Consider the following 17,198-nt stretch of genomic DNA (forward strand, 5'->3'; position numbering starts at 1 on the left):
AAGGACGTGTGGTCCATCCTGGATGTTCAAGAGAGCAACGTGCCTTAATGAAGACGTTTTAGGCAGCACACATTCCAGCTAGAAATGTGGAAGTACACTAGTCTAGCCTCTTTAACTATCAAAGAAACGTACATTCAAACAATGGAGACAGGTTTTGCTTATAAAGTTGTCAATGTTTTTTTTAGTTTTGTTTTTAATGATGATCTCCAATATTGTCACATGACAAATTGGTACAAATGTGTCTATTTCTATTGGGAATATGTATTGAAACAACATTTCAACACACCAAGATGTATGTATTAAAAATGTTCATCACATTAGACGTAGTCGTTCCACTCTTAGAATTTATCTCAAAGGGGAAAAAAAGATGTACTCAAAGATTTATGCCCAACACTATTTATGCCCAAAACTATTAAAAGTTTTGAATATCTGCTGTATGACATGTACAATGCTAGGCACTGGGGATACAGTGGTGAGCAAAACAGACAGGCCCTGCACTCAAAGAGCTTATCATTTAATAAAACAGTTTTGTAGATGATCTGTTTTTATAGACTAGAGATATAGCCAGCAGCTATTTTATTAAGAAACACCTACGCCTCCACATGTTCTTGTAAACATACCTCTCCCTTTCTAATTTTCCTCCCTCACCAAATAATATATATATTCCCCCAAAACGTGAGTGGAAAGTGGAATTTTTCCTAAAACACTAAATGTTTTAGTAAAGCACAAGTTGCTGACATTTCTCATGTATCATCTCTGTGATCCAAGCCTGCATTCTCATACCTTCTGTCTCCCTCACTCAGTGTTCATATACACATAGTATGCCTCCTAACTAGTTTTGGTAAAACTCATGTCAAAATTACCTATGGATATTCTTTCCTTTTTTATTATAAACTTTAAAAATAAAATTAAGTAATAATTACATATCATCATGGCCTGGAAAAGCAGGCCAGAATTGTCATGTTTTTACAGTAACATCTTGTGTTATTCATCTACCCTAAAGGAGTCATTTTTTTTCCTTTTTGTTTTTGAAGGCAGTGCCTGTCTTTTCTAACTTGATTTAGAAGTTAAGTTTTATGGTTTGGGGGCAAGGTATTTGCCTAGACAAAACCACCATCTTAATACAGTGGTTTAAGAGCACGAGCTCTGGAGCCGCATTGCTTCTATTCCCATCATGCCTTCATTCCTCCTAGCTCATGGCCTTGGGCCTGTCACTTAATCTCTCCAAGCCCTTAGCATCCTCCATTTGTGATGTGCAGATGATAATAGCAGTACCTACCTCATAAGGCTGTTGTGGAGACTAAATAGATTAACGTCGGTGGAATATTTTACACAAAGTGTGCAGTGTATAAGTATCCTTATTATTACCATTTGACGTGTGACAGCCACTCTTATTCACAATACTGAAATCCCTTTATAATCTAAATTATCTACCACAGATGGAAAAGGCTCTTTGCGCTTCAAAAGAGGCAGAAGAAGCACTTTAAGGGACATGACAGTTCAAGACTGGAAAAAGAGGAGTGGGGGGTATGTTATGCAAAATGTTCATTCAGGAAATATTTATTGAATGCCTACTTTGTGCCAGCCACTGTGAAAGGGCATATTAGTAAATACAACTGAACAATGTTCTACCCTCATGAAGCTTACCAACGTTTCTAGCAGAGTGGTGCTGGATAAATGTTTTTATGTTGTTTCTGTAACAGAAAACCAACGCTCTCTGAAAACACAGCTTCTGTGAAACATCGAGAATTAAATGCGGTCATTAAGAAACCCCGGTTATCAGAGAAGCTGGCAAATACCCTCAGAGGGCAACTGCAGGGCTCAGGAAGAGGAAAAAAAATGTCCCCTTGTGATGAAAAAGAATAGGTAACAGTAGGACTTAAGTCAAGTCCCCAGAGAAACAAGTTTCTTCCTGCTTATGCTCTGGGTTCCCTTGAACTCTGAGATCAGGGATCAGATCCTTTTAAAACGATGGATTGTGTTGGATTGTTTCTTGTATGAAACAGCTGGGTAGTGAGAGCAGTGACTGCCAGAGGCATGGCAGAAAATCATTAACTGGAAAGGAGGTGACTCTGGGCCAGCTGAATCAAGACCAACTCACTGGCTTTGGGAATTTCCTTGGCATACTTATTTTGTGGGTCTGGGTTGGCCTTTCCTGCAGGTTTAAAGAGTTGCTCCAGGAATATGTGTTATGACAGAAAAATTGGAGTGGAGAGAGAGTGGAAGTTATTAGGAAGCCAGTTTAAAAGTCTCAAGAGACTGTTAAAACCGTCCAGGTGAGAACCTGCATGTGGGTGGTGGAAGTATAGGGATAAAAAGGAAAAGACATGAGAAAAGGCATAGAGGAAACGTAATCCACATGGAGAGGCAGAGAAGTCAAGGGTATGGGCCCTGGACTTGCTGTGAGTCATTGCACTGTGTGACCTTTTGGTGCCTCTGCTTCCTCACAACATCCAAGGGGCTAATGCAGCCGCTCCCGCGAGGCGCACGAGCCCCGTGTGTGGCGCACGCAGTGAGACCAGTGATCCTCAGCCCTATTGTCCTGCCACTGTCAGCAGCATCAGCATCTGTCCTCTCTAACGTCATTAGGACTTAGCAGTTGTTCGGATATGGGAGTTTTGGGGAGGAATTGGTTTATGAGTAACGGTGAGTTCACTGGGGGAGCTGAGTGTGATGAGTTCAGGCTGTCTACATTGGAGCAAAAACCAAAGGTGTAGATTCATGAGTTATCCTACACAGAATTACTAAGTGAGGCAGTGGGAGCGGCGAAGGGCCGTGAGGAAGAGCAGGCAGAGGTGGGGAAGCGCTGAGCGCAGCCTTGGTTTCTCCTGGTGTCTCCAGCACACAGTGCAGTGGGTTTCCTGTGCAGAACACAAAAGTTACAGTCATGACTTGTGATAGGTGCTGCTGGGCACATCCTTTGAGCTTTTCACCAAATCTTTTTATTCTTCCCTGTGCTTATCTTCGGGAGCCAGTGAAGCTGTGTGATCTTCTATGGGAACTATAGTTTCCTAGGGCTGCCCAACAAATTGCCACCAACTGGGTAGCTGAAAACAACAAAAATCTGTTCTCTCACAGTACAGGAGGCCAGAGGTCTGAAATCAAGTTGTCAGTCTTGTTGGTGTTTTTCTGGAGGCTCAGAGGGAAAAACTGTTCATACCTCTCTCCTAACACCCGGTGGCTGCTGGCAATCCTGGGCTTGTAGACTCACGATTCCAGTCTCTGCCTCCATCCTCACATTACCTTCTTCTCTTCTTATAAGGACACCAGTCATTGGATTTAGGCCCACCCTAAATCTAGAATGATTTCATCTCGAGATCCTTACATAATTACATCTGCAAAATTCCTGTTTTCAAAAAAGGTTCCATTCTGAGGTTCCAGGTAGATGTGAATTTTGGGAGGACACTAGTCGACCCACTGTAGAAGCTAGTGTGTATTGCGCAGGGCCTCAGAAGCTGGATGTGGACTGCAGTCTTAGCCATGATACCGGAAGAGCATGTCCTCAGGGGCCAGGCCCTCAAAACAGGCCTCGCAAGGCGGATTTTTGAAGGGTTTGCCTAACAGACATGGATCAACTACTTGCTGAGCTATGTGAGTGGGAGTTGATTGCTTAATAGAATCCTTGATTTATTTTTCTTGTTTCAAAATGGATTTTTTCCCCCCATTCAAATGGGACTTTTCATTTAGGCCTTTTCTGTCGTAGCTGCTTTTTAATTTTTTCCCTGGCCAAATTCTTCATCTCTCAGGCAAGCTGTCCTGGAAGACTCTGTCCCTGAGTTTATTCTAGTAAATTGAGTACCCCAAACCTGGAGATGAAGACCTAGAGATGAAGTCAGTAATGGGAGTGTCCCCACTGCACAGAGGACGAGATGGAGCGTGGAAGGGGACCTGAACCATGAGGCAAGAGACCTGGGTTCTAATCCAGTTCAGACACTGTGAGTTAGTGATGAGACCTTGGAGAGATCCTTCCTCATTGTTAAAATGAGATACCCATTCCTGTCACTTTGCCCAGAGCTTTTAATGAGGCGCCAGAATGATACTGGATGTGCAAGCTCTTGGCTGTGTATAAAAATGCAGGCAAATAGAAGGTGTTTTTACAACAGGGTTAGAATGCAGTCTTATTTAAAATCGCATTTACATGCGCTCATGTCCATCCTCTTTCTGTGCCTACGTCTCTCCCACACAGTATTGAATTAACCTACAGTTTTGTCATTTCCTCCTCTGAAGGGCAAGATATAAGCATTTTTTCTCTCCATTCATTTTGTCCAGTATAGCGCAAATGGTTGACTTCTTGATACTTTCTGATCCACTATGCTAAGCACCAGGGTAAGCAAAGAATAAGAGGTTACAGTCCTGGAGGTAACGGCAGTGATTGGGAGGTGCAGGATGCAGCAGAAGGCGGAGAAGCCCGCCCCAGGGAGGAGAGTCCTTTTGAAGAATGAGCGAAAGTTAAGCCCGGTGAGGGAGAACAGAAGAACACCTCTGGCAGAGGGAACGAGAGCGTACAAGGCCTAAAAGTGGGAGAGAACCAGGCATGGTGATGCATTGAAAAATGACTGTCTTAGACCACGAGGGAAAACCAGACGAGAGCCAGGGCTGTAGAGATAGATGAGGGCAGGATCCTGTGGGGTGTTCTAGGCCATGATACCTGGAGTTCAGACTATCCAGAGAGCAAAACAATCAGAAAGGTTTTAAGTGGGAGAGTGACATTCCTGAATTGTGTATTTTAAAAGCTGTCGGCTGCAGTGTGGTGGCCATGCCTGTGAGGTGGAGCTGATTCTGCTGGTCGGGGAGCACATGTTGAGAAGCAGTGACTCACAGGACAGTGCACTGTGGGCGCTGCAGTGCAGCTGGGAAGACATGGTCTGGGAGCGTGAAGGAGGAAGGAGGAGGAAGGAGATAGCGCCACCTGGTTGGTTTACCTCTTTTCTGTTATTTTACAAGTTCTATTTCCTGGGTCAGATTTTTCTGCACTTTGTTTGTGAGGCCATAAACTCTCACTCGAGGACGCGTTTGGCACTCCAAGGTACTTCGGGAAGTCAGGAGAGCCTGTTTGCTCCATCCCAGCTGTGTCACTGTTCTTTGTTTCTTACCCCCACTCGGGCTATTCAGCGCTCGCCCTCCCCTCCCTCTCTCAGACAGGTTTCCGGGAGCTGCAGGAAAGAGTTCAGAGTTCACAGATTTTTTAAGAGGATCTTACTTTAAAAACTGGTCCCTGCATGAGAGCAGCTGTAAGAGCAGTTTTCAAACTGTTTTCTCTGGAACCCTGCTGCACCTTGGGGACTATCACAGGGGGTGAGGTCCTTCAGCCCCCGCCACCCCGCACCCCCACCTCCCCCAAGTCAACCAAAATAGCTACACTTTTACTAAAAAGAGTTTCAGGGAAAAATTAGTTTGAAAAAAAGGTTTCACTGCTTTTATTTTTAACTTTGAAAATGACTGCTCTGTAACATTTGCTCTGGTTTGAACCTTCTTTTGCTCAGTTTATTTAGTGTGTGTGACAAATACTACAAAGATTGAGAAATTTTAGATCTAATTCCTATGGATATTTTCTAAGTTCCTTGAACAAAGAAAACACTGGTATATCTGTAAACAACTTTTAGAATTTTCCATTGGGTACCACAAGCATTATTATACCCTAAATGCCAGTCTCAGAGCTGTCCCAGACTTGAGTAAGGCCCAGATCCCCGAAAACTCGTTGTTAGAAGTCACCCTCACGCCCGTCCCTCTGCTCCCAGTGTCGCTAGCGTGGAACACCTTCATTGACACGTTCTGAGCCCCCTCTTGCTCGTCACCCCACTGCGTGCCGCACGTCTCTTGACATTTACAGTAACTCCTTGTGATTCCGTCACAAGAGAAGGGAGAGATGAGATGTAGCAAAGGATTTATCAAGCGTAAGTTCACCCTCGTCTCTTTTAGGCATCTGCTTCCCTACCTGACTATACTGGGTAGCTTTGGGTTTAGGGGATTTGGAAACAAACCCCTCATTCTGCTGCGCTAGGTTTTGTGTTCATGTTCATCAGTGAATTTTCCTTGAGTCTCAGTATCGACCCAATGGAAAGTAATGCTTTAGGATGAAAATGTGGAAATGCCTGGAAATCGTAAGTTAAACCATTCAGCTAAAACGCTGACTCCACTGTATCTCCATTACTTATCTCTTTAAGATATCTTAAAAGACATTTCATTTTTAAAACTTTCTAAAGGAAGCACCCATTGGTCACTTAGCCAGTTCCTTTAGGCAGCTGGATGAGGGCTGCAGGCCAAGCATATCCCCTCTGCCGGCGTTTAATCTTTTGCTGTCACAGTGGGGCTGTACAAGCATGGGCGAAGAAATTGTGTGCTGGGTCTTGAGACTCTCTGGACTTTTTAGAAAGACTCAGAATGTCTTAAAATAGCATGGTAGCAGAAATAACAACAACAACAATAATAGCATGTCATTCCTAAGAATGGTTGTTTAAAAATCGAGGCATTGGTTCTGGCAGCAGCTGGTTTCCACGAGCTGGGCTCCCACAGGAGTTGCTCTAATGGAAATCATATGGTCTCATCATGACAGGAAATGGAGGTCTGTTAAGCAGTCTCTCGACTCCCCTGTAAGGAATTTCCTTACAGAAACTACAGACACCTACACGCCTACAACTGGTGGGGTAGACCTGATCACTTTAAAGAGGCTTATGATGCTACTGTTTCCCTGTCTAAATAATGACTAGCAGTTCCCTCTTTTGGCCTAGGCTCTCTAGCCTAGTTATACAGGCAGTCTGTATTCCCAATCCGCCTCCTGAGAGGTCATTTTTACTGCCTTGTTGAGAGAAGGCATCGGGGAGAGCGTGACGGGGAGGCCGGCTGGCCAACCAGCCACAGTACTTCACACCCCATCGTTGGGACCCCTGAGCTGCCCTCTGAATGGAAGTCGTCAGTCAGCTCTCAACTCCTATCACCAAGCTCCTGCCATGCGGGCTGGCTATGGAAAGCCTCACCCAGCCCTGCCCACCTGCTCCACATGCACCCACAGGCTCCGCTGCTTTCTGGCTGCTCCACAGAGCAATCACTGCATCAGTCAGCAAAGCAGGGTTCTGTTTCCAGCCGCTTCCCATACTGAAAACCCTGCCCAGAGCCCGAGTTGGGGAGGAGGGGGAGGATGAGGGAGACCTGGAATGAGTGGGCCCGGGGTGGCTTCTTAGATGGTGGGAAGGAGTTACGTGACTCTTCTCCTTGGATCACACGCACTGTAGACTTCTGGGAAGTCCTGAGTGGCGGAGTCACTAATGGCTTTATCGAGTCACCGTCTCCTGACTCCCTCAGCAGTGCTGGATGGCATCCTCGATCCACTTGATTTCAGATTTTGACAGGTGATAAAAGCGCATATTGAGATTGCTGCTTCACAGGGTCCAGATTCGTAATTATTGATGGCTGTTATTTTTGCCTTTGCTGAGATGCTCACTCTTGCATTTACTGTTATGTTAATGGGTGGCTTCCTGATACATTCTGAGGCCCGGACACTTGCCTTTCAGTCTGGCAAACTGTGGCTTGACCTGAATGGAATCAGGGATGTACGAGGAACATTTAGACTAGTCAGCTGGCAACCTGACTCACTTTTCCTGGGGAAAAAAATATATATAGTCAGTGTAAATGGCACCTGTGAACGTACTTATTTGCATCTTTGTGGAGCTTAACTTTCATCAGGATACTCAAGGCTCTTCACTTCCATTCTCTGAATTTTTCACATCTTAAATGCCCTGTAGGGACAGTGTCTGGCCCTGTGCTTCTGAGGGCTAAATGTAAAATGCTTGATGGTCATGATTTATTTGTCTGCTAATTACACTGATAAACAGAAAAGTCCTATAGTTCTTGTCTGTTGGGGTCCTGCCAGGAAGCCATTGTTCTCCCAGAGACTCTGCAGTGGGTTTTCACGAGCTGTCTCCTACTGGTTCTTGTTCTTCCTCTTTCCCTTCGAGGACCACATTTGCTGTTTTATGCAGGAAATCCCCACTGCTCCCGGGTTCCCCCAGCCACAGCTGGGAAGACATCAGAGTGTCCAAGGCAGAGCCTGGGCCTGAGATCTCTGCAGGCCGGGCAGGCACCAGATGCCTGTTGCTGTTTGTCATGTTGTATTTCCCATTCCCTTGCTTAGAGTTTGGGGGACCAAAGCCAGCAAGTTATTAAAAGAATGAGAGTAATTTGACTTCTGACACTGATTGGGGCTTGGGGGTATTGGGTGTTTTGTTTCTGATTTGAAACCAGCTGTGTGGTAACCACTAACTCTCCCCTTATTCTTTTCTTGCAGATGAGCTCACAGTGCCTGCACTTTACCCCAGTAGCCCTGAAGTGTGGGCCCCGTACCCTCTGTACCCAGCGGAGTTAGCGCCTGCTCTACCTCCTCCTGCTTTCACCTATCCCGCTTCACTGCATGCCCAGGTAATTTATACCCATCGGCCACGACTTCACTCACTCCACCACCAGTCCTTTCAAACCTGGTTCCCCAGAGCACACCATACAACTAACATCTACCCAGCTAACAGATCCACCTTCAGGAGATTAATGATCCCTTCTAAATCAAGCTGACACTCCTCCAGGACTTAGGAGGACCATCTGACAGCAATGATACCACCCACTGCCTGATGTTTGCCCCGAACGACACCTCTCTCTTCCTTAATGAGCTCACCCTCATATCACACACGAGACTGGGCCGGGTTTCCTCCCCAGCTCCCAGCCAGCTAGAGGGCGTCACAGCGTAGATGTGCGAATGCCTCGTTGCGTGGAGGGGCTGCAGGGGGAGGCGTGCACTTGTTGCAGGAGTTGTGTTTGTGTGTGTTTCTGCGTATTGAGAGATTTTTGCTCTCGTGTTCTATGAGCGCTAGTGATCAGAGGAAAGTCGGGAGCTTCCACGAGGAAGACTGTGCTACCTTACGTATGTTACAGAAAAGATGAAGGGTTCCTTTTCTCCCATTTCAGGAAACCCTGCAGAAAAGGAGGTACGATACAGTGTCTAGAATGTAACAGTAGGTCATGGTAGAGGCCTTTGTTCTGCCCAGGGTTTTGTTTTTTTTTTTAGTTAAGAATAGCCTGAGTTTTATAAACAAACTCCCTTATTTCTTCACAAAGATTACTGTCTATATACCAACGCTGTCTCTTCCCTTGGAAAAAATGTTTCTCTTGGCTTTGCTTTTAGTGCACATAGTGGTGATCAGTGTTAGGATTCAGAGTGATTACCAATAGCAAATAAGATAGAATATAGATTTCATGTGTCTTACTTACTGCATGTGTAACTCCTCTAAAAGCAAGAACGCCTGGTTTTTAAAACATTGTTGGCCTACACAGGTAGAGTTTTCGTTTATTTGTTTTGCTTAGTGTTTATTTATAAGGCTGGATGAAATAAACAGCTTCCCAGAAAACTCTTCCTTCTGACTTAAAACTCTTTTCTGTTGTACAGAGCTCACCGTGTTGTACAAACACCCGCAAGCAGCCCCCGTGAGGGCCTCACAGGCCACGGGGCCAGGAGTGGTGTTGGCTGAACAGCCTTCCATTCTCTCAGCTGAGCTGTCAGAGCTCCTTATGTGCAGGGGTGGCCCGGCTCCCCGGGCACCGTGCAGGCAAACTGCAGAGACAGCCTCGGTGCCTGGGCCCCGATTTCACTCTGTGTCGGGAGGAGGAGTAAAGTAGTGAAGAGAAATGTAGATGGTGCTGCTGGAGTACTTGGGACAGAAAGTAACTTCAAGTGACAGGATTATTCTGAGGCTGACGACTCATTTCTAGGTTAGCTGAGCTTTTTGCTTCTCCTTCCCCTGCTGCTCTTTCCGCCTTTTGTCCACGTCAGTGCTTGGTCACCCTCGTAATGGCAGGTGGAGGAAGAAGGGATAAAACGTAAACCTGTGGATATCTGCTGAGCCACCAGCCTGCTTGTAGTAGGCCTCGGGGATCACCTGGGAGGTGATGGGGAGCAGCTCAAGGACCCCTCTGTGCCCCCTCTCCCATCTGTGGCTGTGTCTCCTCTCCTCGTCTTCCTCTTCTTGCTAGATCGCCTGGATACTGATCCATTGACAGTTGAGGCCGATGTTAATAAACACCGTGCAACTGTGCCAAGTTCACATAGTCTTTGTAAGGTCCATGGCTTTGGTTAATCAGCAGCAAAGCCTTTCACCCTTCGTTAACCCTGGAAAAGCAAGAATTGACAATGGCCAGAAAGGGACGGTGGCTTTTGGCCATGACATCTGGGTAATTTGCCCTTGCTTCACTCATACAACAGATGAAGTAAAAATATAGTATCTGGGGATATGGTGGGAAGACGAACTAAAGACTCTTAGGAGATAAGAAAGCCCATGCCATTGTGAGAAAGGATGGGGAGAGACAGTGCCCAGCTTAGGTAGACTCAGCCATTTGACTTAATGGGATGTATTGCCCGGGGGGGGGGGGGGGGGGGGCACCCTCCCCTGTGAGTACTTGCCCAGCCTGGAATCCACTCGGCTCTGCCGCATCTCTCCTAGAGTGGGTGGGACTCTCACCTGGTATCAGTGAGGTCTTTGTGCTCAACCCCACTTCTTGTTTCGAGTCATTCCCAGAGCAAGCTTGGGTTCTGTATCCTAAAGACTCTGAACAAATATCGTTACTTAAATTTCTTTGTCCACTCTGAGAATCATAGAATGAACTGGCAGAGGCTTTACAGATCAACTGGTCTGACCCATTTTACAGATGAGGCAACAGACCGGAGAAGATGGAGAGAGTTACTCAAAGTCGCCAGTGGCTCTGCCATGACTAGAGCCAGGTCACGTGACTCACAGGCCTTGCTCTTTCCACGCCTCAGTGCTGGCTCACCAAAGACTTATTCTTTGATGGAATTTTGAAAAGGCCTCACTCCAATGACTTCTTGGATCTTTCTTCTCTAAGTAGATGAGAAGCCTGTAAGAAGAGACTTGGAGGCAAAGACAAGGGGATGAGAACTTAACCTTCACCGAAAGGCCTAAGAGCATTGTTATTAACTGGAGGGAGAGCAGTGGGGAAGCCCAGACGGAGCATCCCTTAGTTGATAATTCCGTTTTTGTTTTGGAAATCTTATTATATGTCTTGGAGAAGTTTTTAAATTATTTTGCTTTTCTCAGCAATGTTGTGCTCTGTTTTGAGACATGGATTTTTTTTTTCTTCTAGTGTTTCTCTCCTGAGGCAAAGCCCAACACACCTGTCTTTTGTCCACTTCTCCAGCAAATTAGATTTGTCTCTGGGAATGTGTTTGTAACGTATCAACCTACTGCAGACCAGCAGAGGGAGCTCCCAGGTTGAATTTGTTTGTTAGCTATTTTTCCCCCTTTTGCAAAAACTTATTTCTTGGTAACATTTTGAGAGAATTCAATAAAAATTTTAATCAGAGCAAAAATGGTCTCAAGTAGACTGCAGCGTTTTGTTTTCATGACGATGTGATTTGGAGCTAAGATATTATCTGTGGCTGAGATTTGGGGGAGAACTGGGCCCAAAACACGTTCTGTGGGAGGACTTGGAGCATCCCTGGGAGACGCAGCCGGAGCCGAGGCCTCGCTCACTGCTGCTGCTCGTATCCTGTTGGGCTCCTGGACCATCAAGAGCTGAGTAGTGAAGATTCTCGGTCGAACATCCATGGGTCACATCTACCAGGAGACCTCGTTTCAGCAGGATGATGTGTCTAGCTAGTGGAAGCCTCTTTGAAGCAATCAATGTGTTTTCCAGCTGTCTACCCTGATCCAGAAGGAGGACCCAGGAGACAGAAATTGTCATTGGAAAGGAGTTGCCTCGCATATCTGGTTCTGCCCTGCCTTCAGTCTGTGGTCTGGTGCCTCCGGTTCTAAGTTGAAGATGTTTATTTGACATCAAATCCCAATGTTTAAGAATTATTGGATACAGTGGTGGGACTGTAAGCCTCGGTGTTGCCTTGTTTTCATAGAGATGAAAAAAACTACTTGGTGCAGCACACATTTGACTTCTAAGAAGAGCATTAATTATTTTTAGACGTGATCATCCTGTTTGCTTTCAAGGTCATTGGTATTTGAAATTTATTAGCTATATTATGTAAGTCACTGTGAACAGGAGAGGAAAGTTTCATCCACGGCTTTTAGGAAAGTTATACTCTGAAGAGAACATCCAGCTGTGCCTGTCACTTCATAGTCACACATCTCAGCTTTTTAAGTCTGGGTTTGTGTTTACTTTTTAGTCTTGCTGCTGATGGAATAGAGAGAAAGTCAACAAAGTGCATTGTCCCCACTACATTCTAGAAACAGAATACCATTTACCCTCGACCAGGGTCACATTGTTGGGCCAGAAAATGTTGCAGGTAAGTAGGACAGAGAGCAAGTCCTGGTGACCTGTTTGTTCTTCAGAGGCCTCATCTGCCCTGAGTGACAGCAGATCTGCACTGCAATACTTCACCTGCACATAAACAAGGTTTTCAAACCATAACACAGACTTCCCAGGGGCAAGCCATGCCCCTTGGGAGGTCCCTTATGACACACTGGAAAAACTGTAAAGGTTAAATCCAAAATAAATACCAAAGTGGACCATGGGAAAAGAGACATAGCAAACAGGGAAGAAATATCACGGGGGAGAGATGGACCTAGGAATGGTGTGTGGGTGGCCTCACTGCAGAGCTGCCCCCAACCCCGCCACCGCCATATCCAGCATTCACTCCACAGCACCATGCGACTTCTGAGAATTGCATTTTAAACTTTAAAAAAAAAATTCATTAAGCATCTCCTCTGTCACTAACTGTGCCCTATGGAGAATACTGAGCTAAAGAAGACACAAGAATGTCTGCTTTGGCATGGGATGTAATTTAACTCTGGCAACTATGAGGAAGGAGTGTCTTGAGGGAGGCAGTGAGCAGGCCAGGTGTAAGTGGACTCAGGTGAGCACATAGCCCCCCGCGACATGGCAGCAGTGCAGTCTGCCCACGCACATACTGGGGCTCGCGCTGGAAGGACTCTCCTATGCAAGGCAGTGCCTGTGCTGTAATGGGGGCTGGTCCTGTAGGGGGCCTGTGAACAAAACCATCTCTGGGACCCATGAGAGGCCGCTTCCGCACCTCGCCAGCCAGCCACCGTCCAACGGTCGAGGCCCGCAGCTGTGCATCCCAGACGACATCAGCCCTTAACCTGCCGTCCTCCTTGAGGCCTGGCCTTCCCCAGCGTGTATTGTCCTTCTGCAGCCCGAGGCTTGTGGCTGTGGGAGACCAACCTCTGGAGGACTGCAGAGTTGCCTTCCGGGCTGTTCAGCCCAAGGCTTTCCGCTGTTTTCAGATAAAAATGAAACTATTCGTCCTCTGACATTTACCATTCCTTCTAAACCTGTAGCCCCTGGAGGGTCAGGCTGGCAGGAGAGTCCATACTGTGATGCTCCTGAACGTGCCAGCCTGGTCTCGTTTCCTATTTTGTTCAGCATTATGGTCATCAGGAGCATCTGGCTTAATCCCCACAGGGAGCCAGGCCCTGCGCTCAGAGCACCAGCCTCCTGTGAGCACGGAGCGTGCGCCTGCCGGTCCCCTCCTCTGGGCTGTTTCCCTGCCGGCTCCGTGGGGCCTGGCTTGTGCTGGGACTGAGCCCCTTAGCAGGGCTCTGAGTCTGCGGCAATAACATATGGTGGAAAGTGCAGGCTAGAGAGCTGCCTGGTCAGACACAGGCTGTGCCATTTATAAGCTGTGTGACCTTGACTAAACAAGTTCCTTAACCTCTCTGGGCTTCAGTAAAGGGGGGGCTAATAACTCCCCCACATAAAACTCCTAAAAGAGCACCTGGCACACAGTAAGGGCTTAGTAAATGTTAGACTTTTAAGGAGCATAATGAATTTTCAACAAAGAGAAGGAAGCCTAGGGCTAGCCACCCACAAGGCTGTGATAGTTCAAACACTAAAGACATCCTGTACGTCTTGACAACAGTAATAGGGCCTCAGAGTCCTCGTGGCTGCAACCAAACAGAATGCCAGAGGCTGGAAAGACTGAATGAGGGACAGGGGAGCAAGATGAGTGAGGCATCAATGGCAGAGTAGCTGATACCGAGGGACAGCGACTGCCCTGCATCTAGCAGTATGGTCTCTGCCCCTCATGGAAGTCTCCCCAGTCAGGCCCGGACGCGCCTGCCAGAAGAAAACTTCTCCCTGACAGGAAATAGATCAAGAGTGGGAAACAGCTGAATTTCCAGGGAGACCAAATGGTTGGTGTGTTTTGCTTTACTCACACCCTTCGTCCCTGAACTTTCCAGCTGCTGCCTTATCTTGCTTTCCTATCAGAGAAGCTAGAGGAGAGAAAGGCCCACAGGTCACCGGCCCATTCCTCCCTGGGCTTCCTGGCTTGCTCTTCCCGCAGTCCATCCTCTAGGCTTCTGCCCAGATTCGTTTCCAGGTGGTGGAGTCACATCTCGTGCCTTGGGAGATACTTCTCTTCACAGCCCTGTGTCTGAACCCCAGAGGAGCCCAGTCATGGCCAAGCAAATGCCCTGTCCATCCTTCCATCCTCCCCCTTCTCTGCTCTTTGGTTTTGGAGAACTAAGGAGCCCCTTAGTGAGTGAGAGACAGAAATGTTTGCCCTGGCCTCGCTGGCCTCTTGGAAGTTGTTCAAACCCCTTCCCCCAACAGTGCTGGGCTAGCAGTTCCTTTGGCCAGAGCTGATGCTACCGAGGCCCCAACTTCTCCACGCTGGGCAGCTTTTGGCAGCAGCTGTCGAGTACCAGAGTCAGTCCCCTAATGCTAGGCCCTGTCCCTGGTCGCGGATCCCAGTGAGACTTCCCTGGAACTACCATTGCTGAGTGAGAGAACAGCTGAGAGGGGGCTCCTCCTGGTGGCAGGGGCAGCAAGATGACCGCCATTTGGTACAGTTCTGGGTTTCCTAAGCATGTTCCATTTTGTCCTCCGTAAGGGTGAATTTCCCAGATCCTGTCTGTTTCCAGCTGTCCTCAGGAAGAGCCCATCCCCGGGTCTCCGTGTCCCCTGGAAACGCTGTGGGTGAGCACGCCTCACCCTCTGCCTTGGGAGGATTAGCAAACATGAGGTCCCACCATCACGGAGGGTGGCTGCATGTGATGACAACTCAGTTTTACATTCAAACAGACCCAATTTTAATGACAATTTCCACCTACTCTGCTAACTGGGGTTATAGGCAAGTTTTTGTTTCACCTCACCACGTTTCACTTTCCTAATCTGTAAGAAGGAAGAGTGAACACCTGTTTTATGGTATTACTTTGAGTGAAAGAGTAAAATGCTTGGCATCAAGTAGTAATTATTAAAATGGCTCTTCCATTTCCCTTTTTTGGTCAAAACTTGAGCTGGCATGGCCCAGAGGCTCCAGGGCCTTCCCTCTGTAGCTTAAGAAGTAGGGTGCAGAAGAAGGACGCAAGACCAGCACCCCACCAAGAGAAAACCGAGGGCCCAGGTCTGATCTTTGGCAAAGGGGAGAAGCAGCTGGAGATGGGGTGAGAAAGGGGGCCTGTGGCTGTGGTGTGTGCTGAGGTGTGGCTCTGGCTGGCTCAGGTGGCCGTCCACCCAGGGTTTTAGGCTTCCTTTTGCAGGAATAGGCACCCACATACCATCTGAAAGCATGTCAATTCCAACTGCTTCGGAAACAAAATCAAGGCTACAAAGAAACTTTGGAATGATAAAACATAACCCTCATAAAAAGGAAGTGAACTTCTTGAAGAAAACCAACTGTGACCCGGGAAAAAGGAAAATCGACTCCAAATGGGATCATGTTTTATTCAGGATTTGTGCTGCTGGTGGGGAAGGCCAGACTCAGTGACAGAATGGGAAAGTGGGGCACCCCAACTTCAAGCTTCATCCACTCTGCTGTGAAGTACTTCTCGCTTCACCAAGCTCAGCTCCTGGGGACCTCTAATGGCCCTTGATAGCAAACATAGTTAAAAATTAACAGACTGACAAAATTAAATATGGATGACAAGCAACTACTGTGGACTTAATCTGACACAGGGTGTTACTCGCTTGGGTGCCCTTGACCCAGGTGGCGTCTTGAGTGAACTTCTGGGATGTCTGAGCACATTTCACATGCCTGTTTGGAAATAAGAGCCTGGCTTGTGCTTGGACAGGCAGGAAAAGAGTCTTAAAGCCCAGGAGAGAAAATTGTCCCTGAAGGCTGAGTTTTAATTAAGCCCGGCCTTGACTGGTCTTCGCAGGAGATGTTCACAGGCCTAAGACCTTGCTTTTGGGGCCTAGATCCTGCAGACCTCAGCAGTATCCCACCATCCAGATTGGGAGATCTCGCAGAAGCACAGGGCTGGCCTGGAGCGTGACCTGCTCTGGCCAGGACTGTCACTCTCCTTCCCGGCTGTTAGGCTGGGTCGGCTGGCAGACTTAACCTCTGAACCAGTTCACATAAGTCTTGACAATTTACCTAGATAATGGCAACTTATTTAATTGCCCTAAATAATGAATGTTAGGTTCCAGACAAGTAGTAAAGAATGCTGATTGCATTTCATGCCCTCCGTGTCGGTTACGAAAGAGTATGGGCTGGTAGTTTTGGGGGAGGGGAGGTTGGTGAATGTTCGCTTACGGTGGGCCTCATTTCTTGAAGCAGAGTGTTCTTCCAGTTTGGGTGAATGCTTTCTTAGAAATGGGGAGGGTTGCTATTTAAAAGAATCCTGTAATTAGCCTCACAAAGAAGACCATCTTTTTTGTTTCGCAAATCATCATTCTAGTTTATTTGGTGAGTTTGGAGTTTCCTGGATCAGAGCATGCTGGCTTGGCCACCTCTCCCTCAGCCTGACAGCTTTCCACAGTTTGCTGTAGGACTGGACAGGCTTTATTTGGTGATGTCGCTCAAGAGCATGTCCTTAGGCCTGGAGAGAGTGAGCCAGAGTTGATTATAATTAAAGAATGTGTGAGTGGCTGGCTGCAGTTGGCTCAATGTTGGGAAAGCCTCAGCAGGGTGTTCAGGGCTCCATCTTAGGGATATGGTAGAAACCTGCCTAAGAATATCCATGCCTTAAAAAGGAGAGCGAGAGCTTGGTTTTGAATATGGTGCTGGGGAAATCTACATTCAGGTATAGCACCTGCATTAGGAAAGGGAAGAAAATCTTTACTGCTTCTTCCGTGTTTCCCCAAAGATAAGACCTAACCAGAAAATAAGCCCAAGCCAATTTTTCAGGACATCCCCTGAACATAAGCCCTAATGCGTCTTTTGGACCAACATTTAAGACCCGGTCTTATTTCGAGGAAGCACGGTTATAGATTAGACGTCCAGGGCA

The 17,198-nt window shown here is 47.1% G+C and overlaps 1 protein-coding gene across 12 annotated transcripts in view; it reads left to right on the forward strand.

Moving 5' to 3' along the window:
- RBPMS (RNA binding protein, mRNA processing factor) overlaps nucleotides 1-17,198 on the forward strand; it is a 157,863-nt gene that overhangs the window by 119,701 nt on the left and 20,964 nt on the right. For 5 of the 12 annotated variants that reach the window (XR_016019452.1, XR_012495528.2, XR_016019453.1 and 2 more), the window contains exon 6: nucleotides 8,282-8,412. The exons of 4 other annotated variants lie outside the window; for them this stretch is intronic. Coding sequence is in view for 4 of the 8 variants with exons in the window: in XM_074329695.2 (XP_074185796.1) it covers nucleotides 8,282-8,412 (131 nt within the window). In the remaining 4 variants the exon portion in view is untranslated. 3 more of the 12 variants (XM_019750510.3, XM_074329696.2, XM_074329693.2) reach the window with 3 other exon arrangements.

Source organism: Rhinolophus sinicus, chromosome 16, assembly GCF_057876585.1.
Source record: "Rhinolophus sinicus isolate RSI-liver-muscle chromosome 16, RSI-T2T, whole genome shotgun sequence".
Classification (NCBI taxonomy): Eukaryota; Metazoa; Chordata; class Mammalia; order Chiroptera; family Rhinolophidae; genus Rhinolophus; species Rhinolophus sinicus.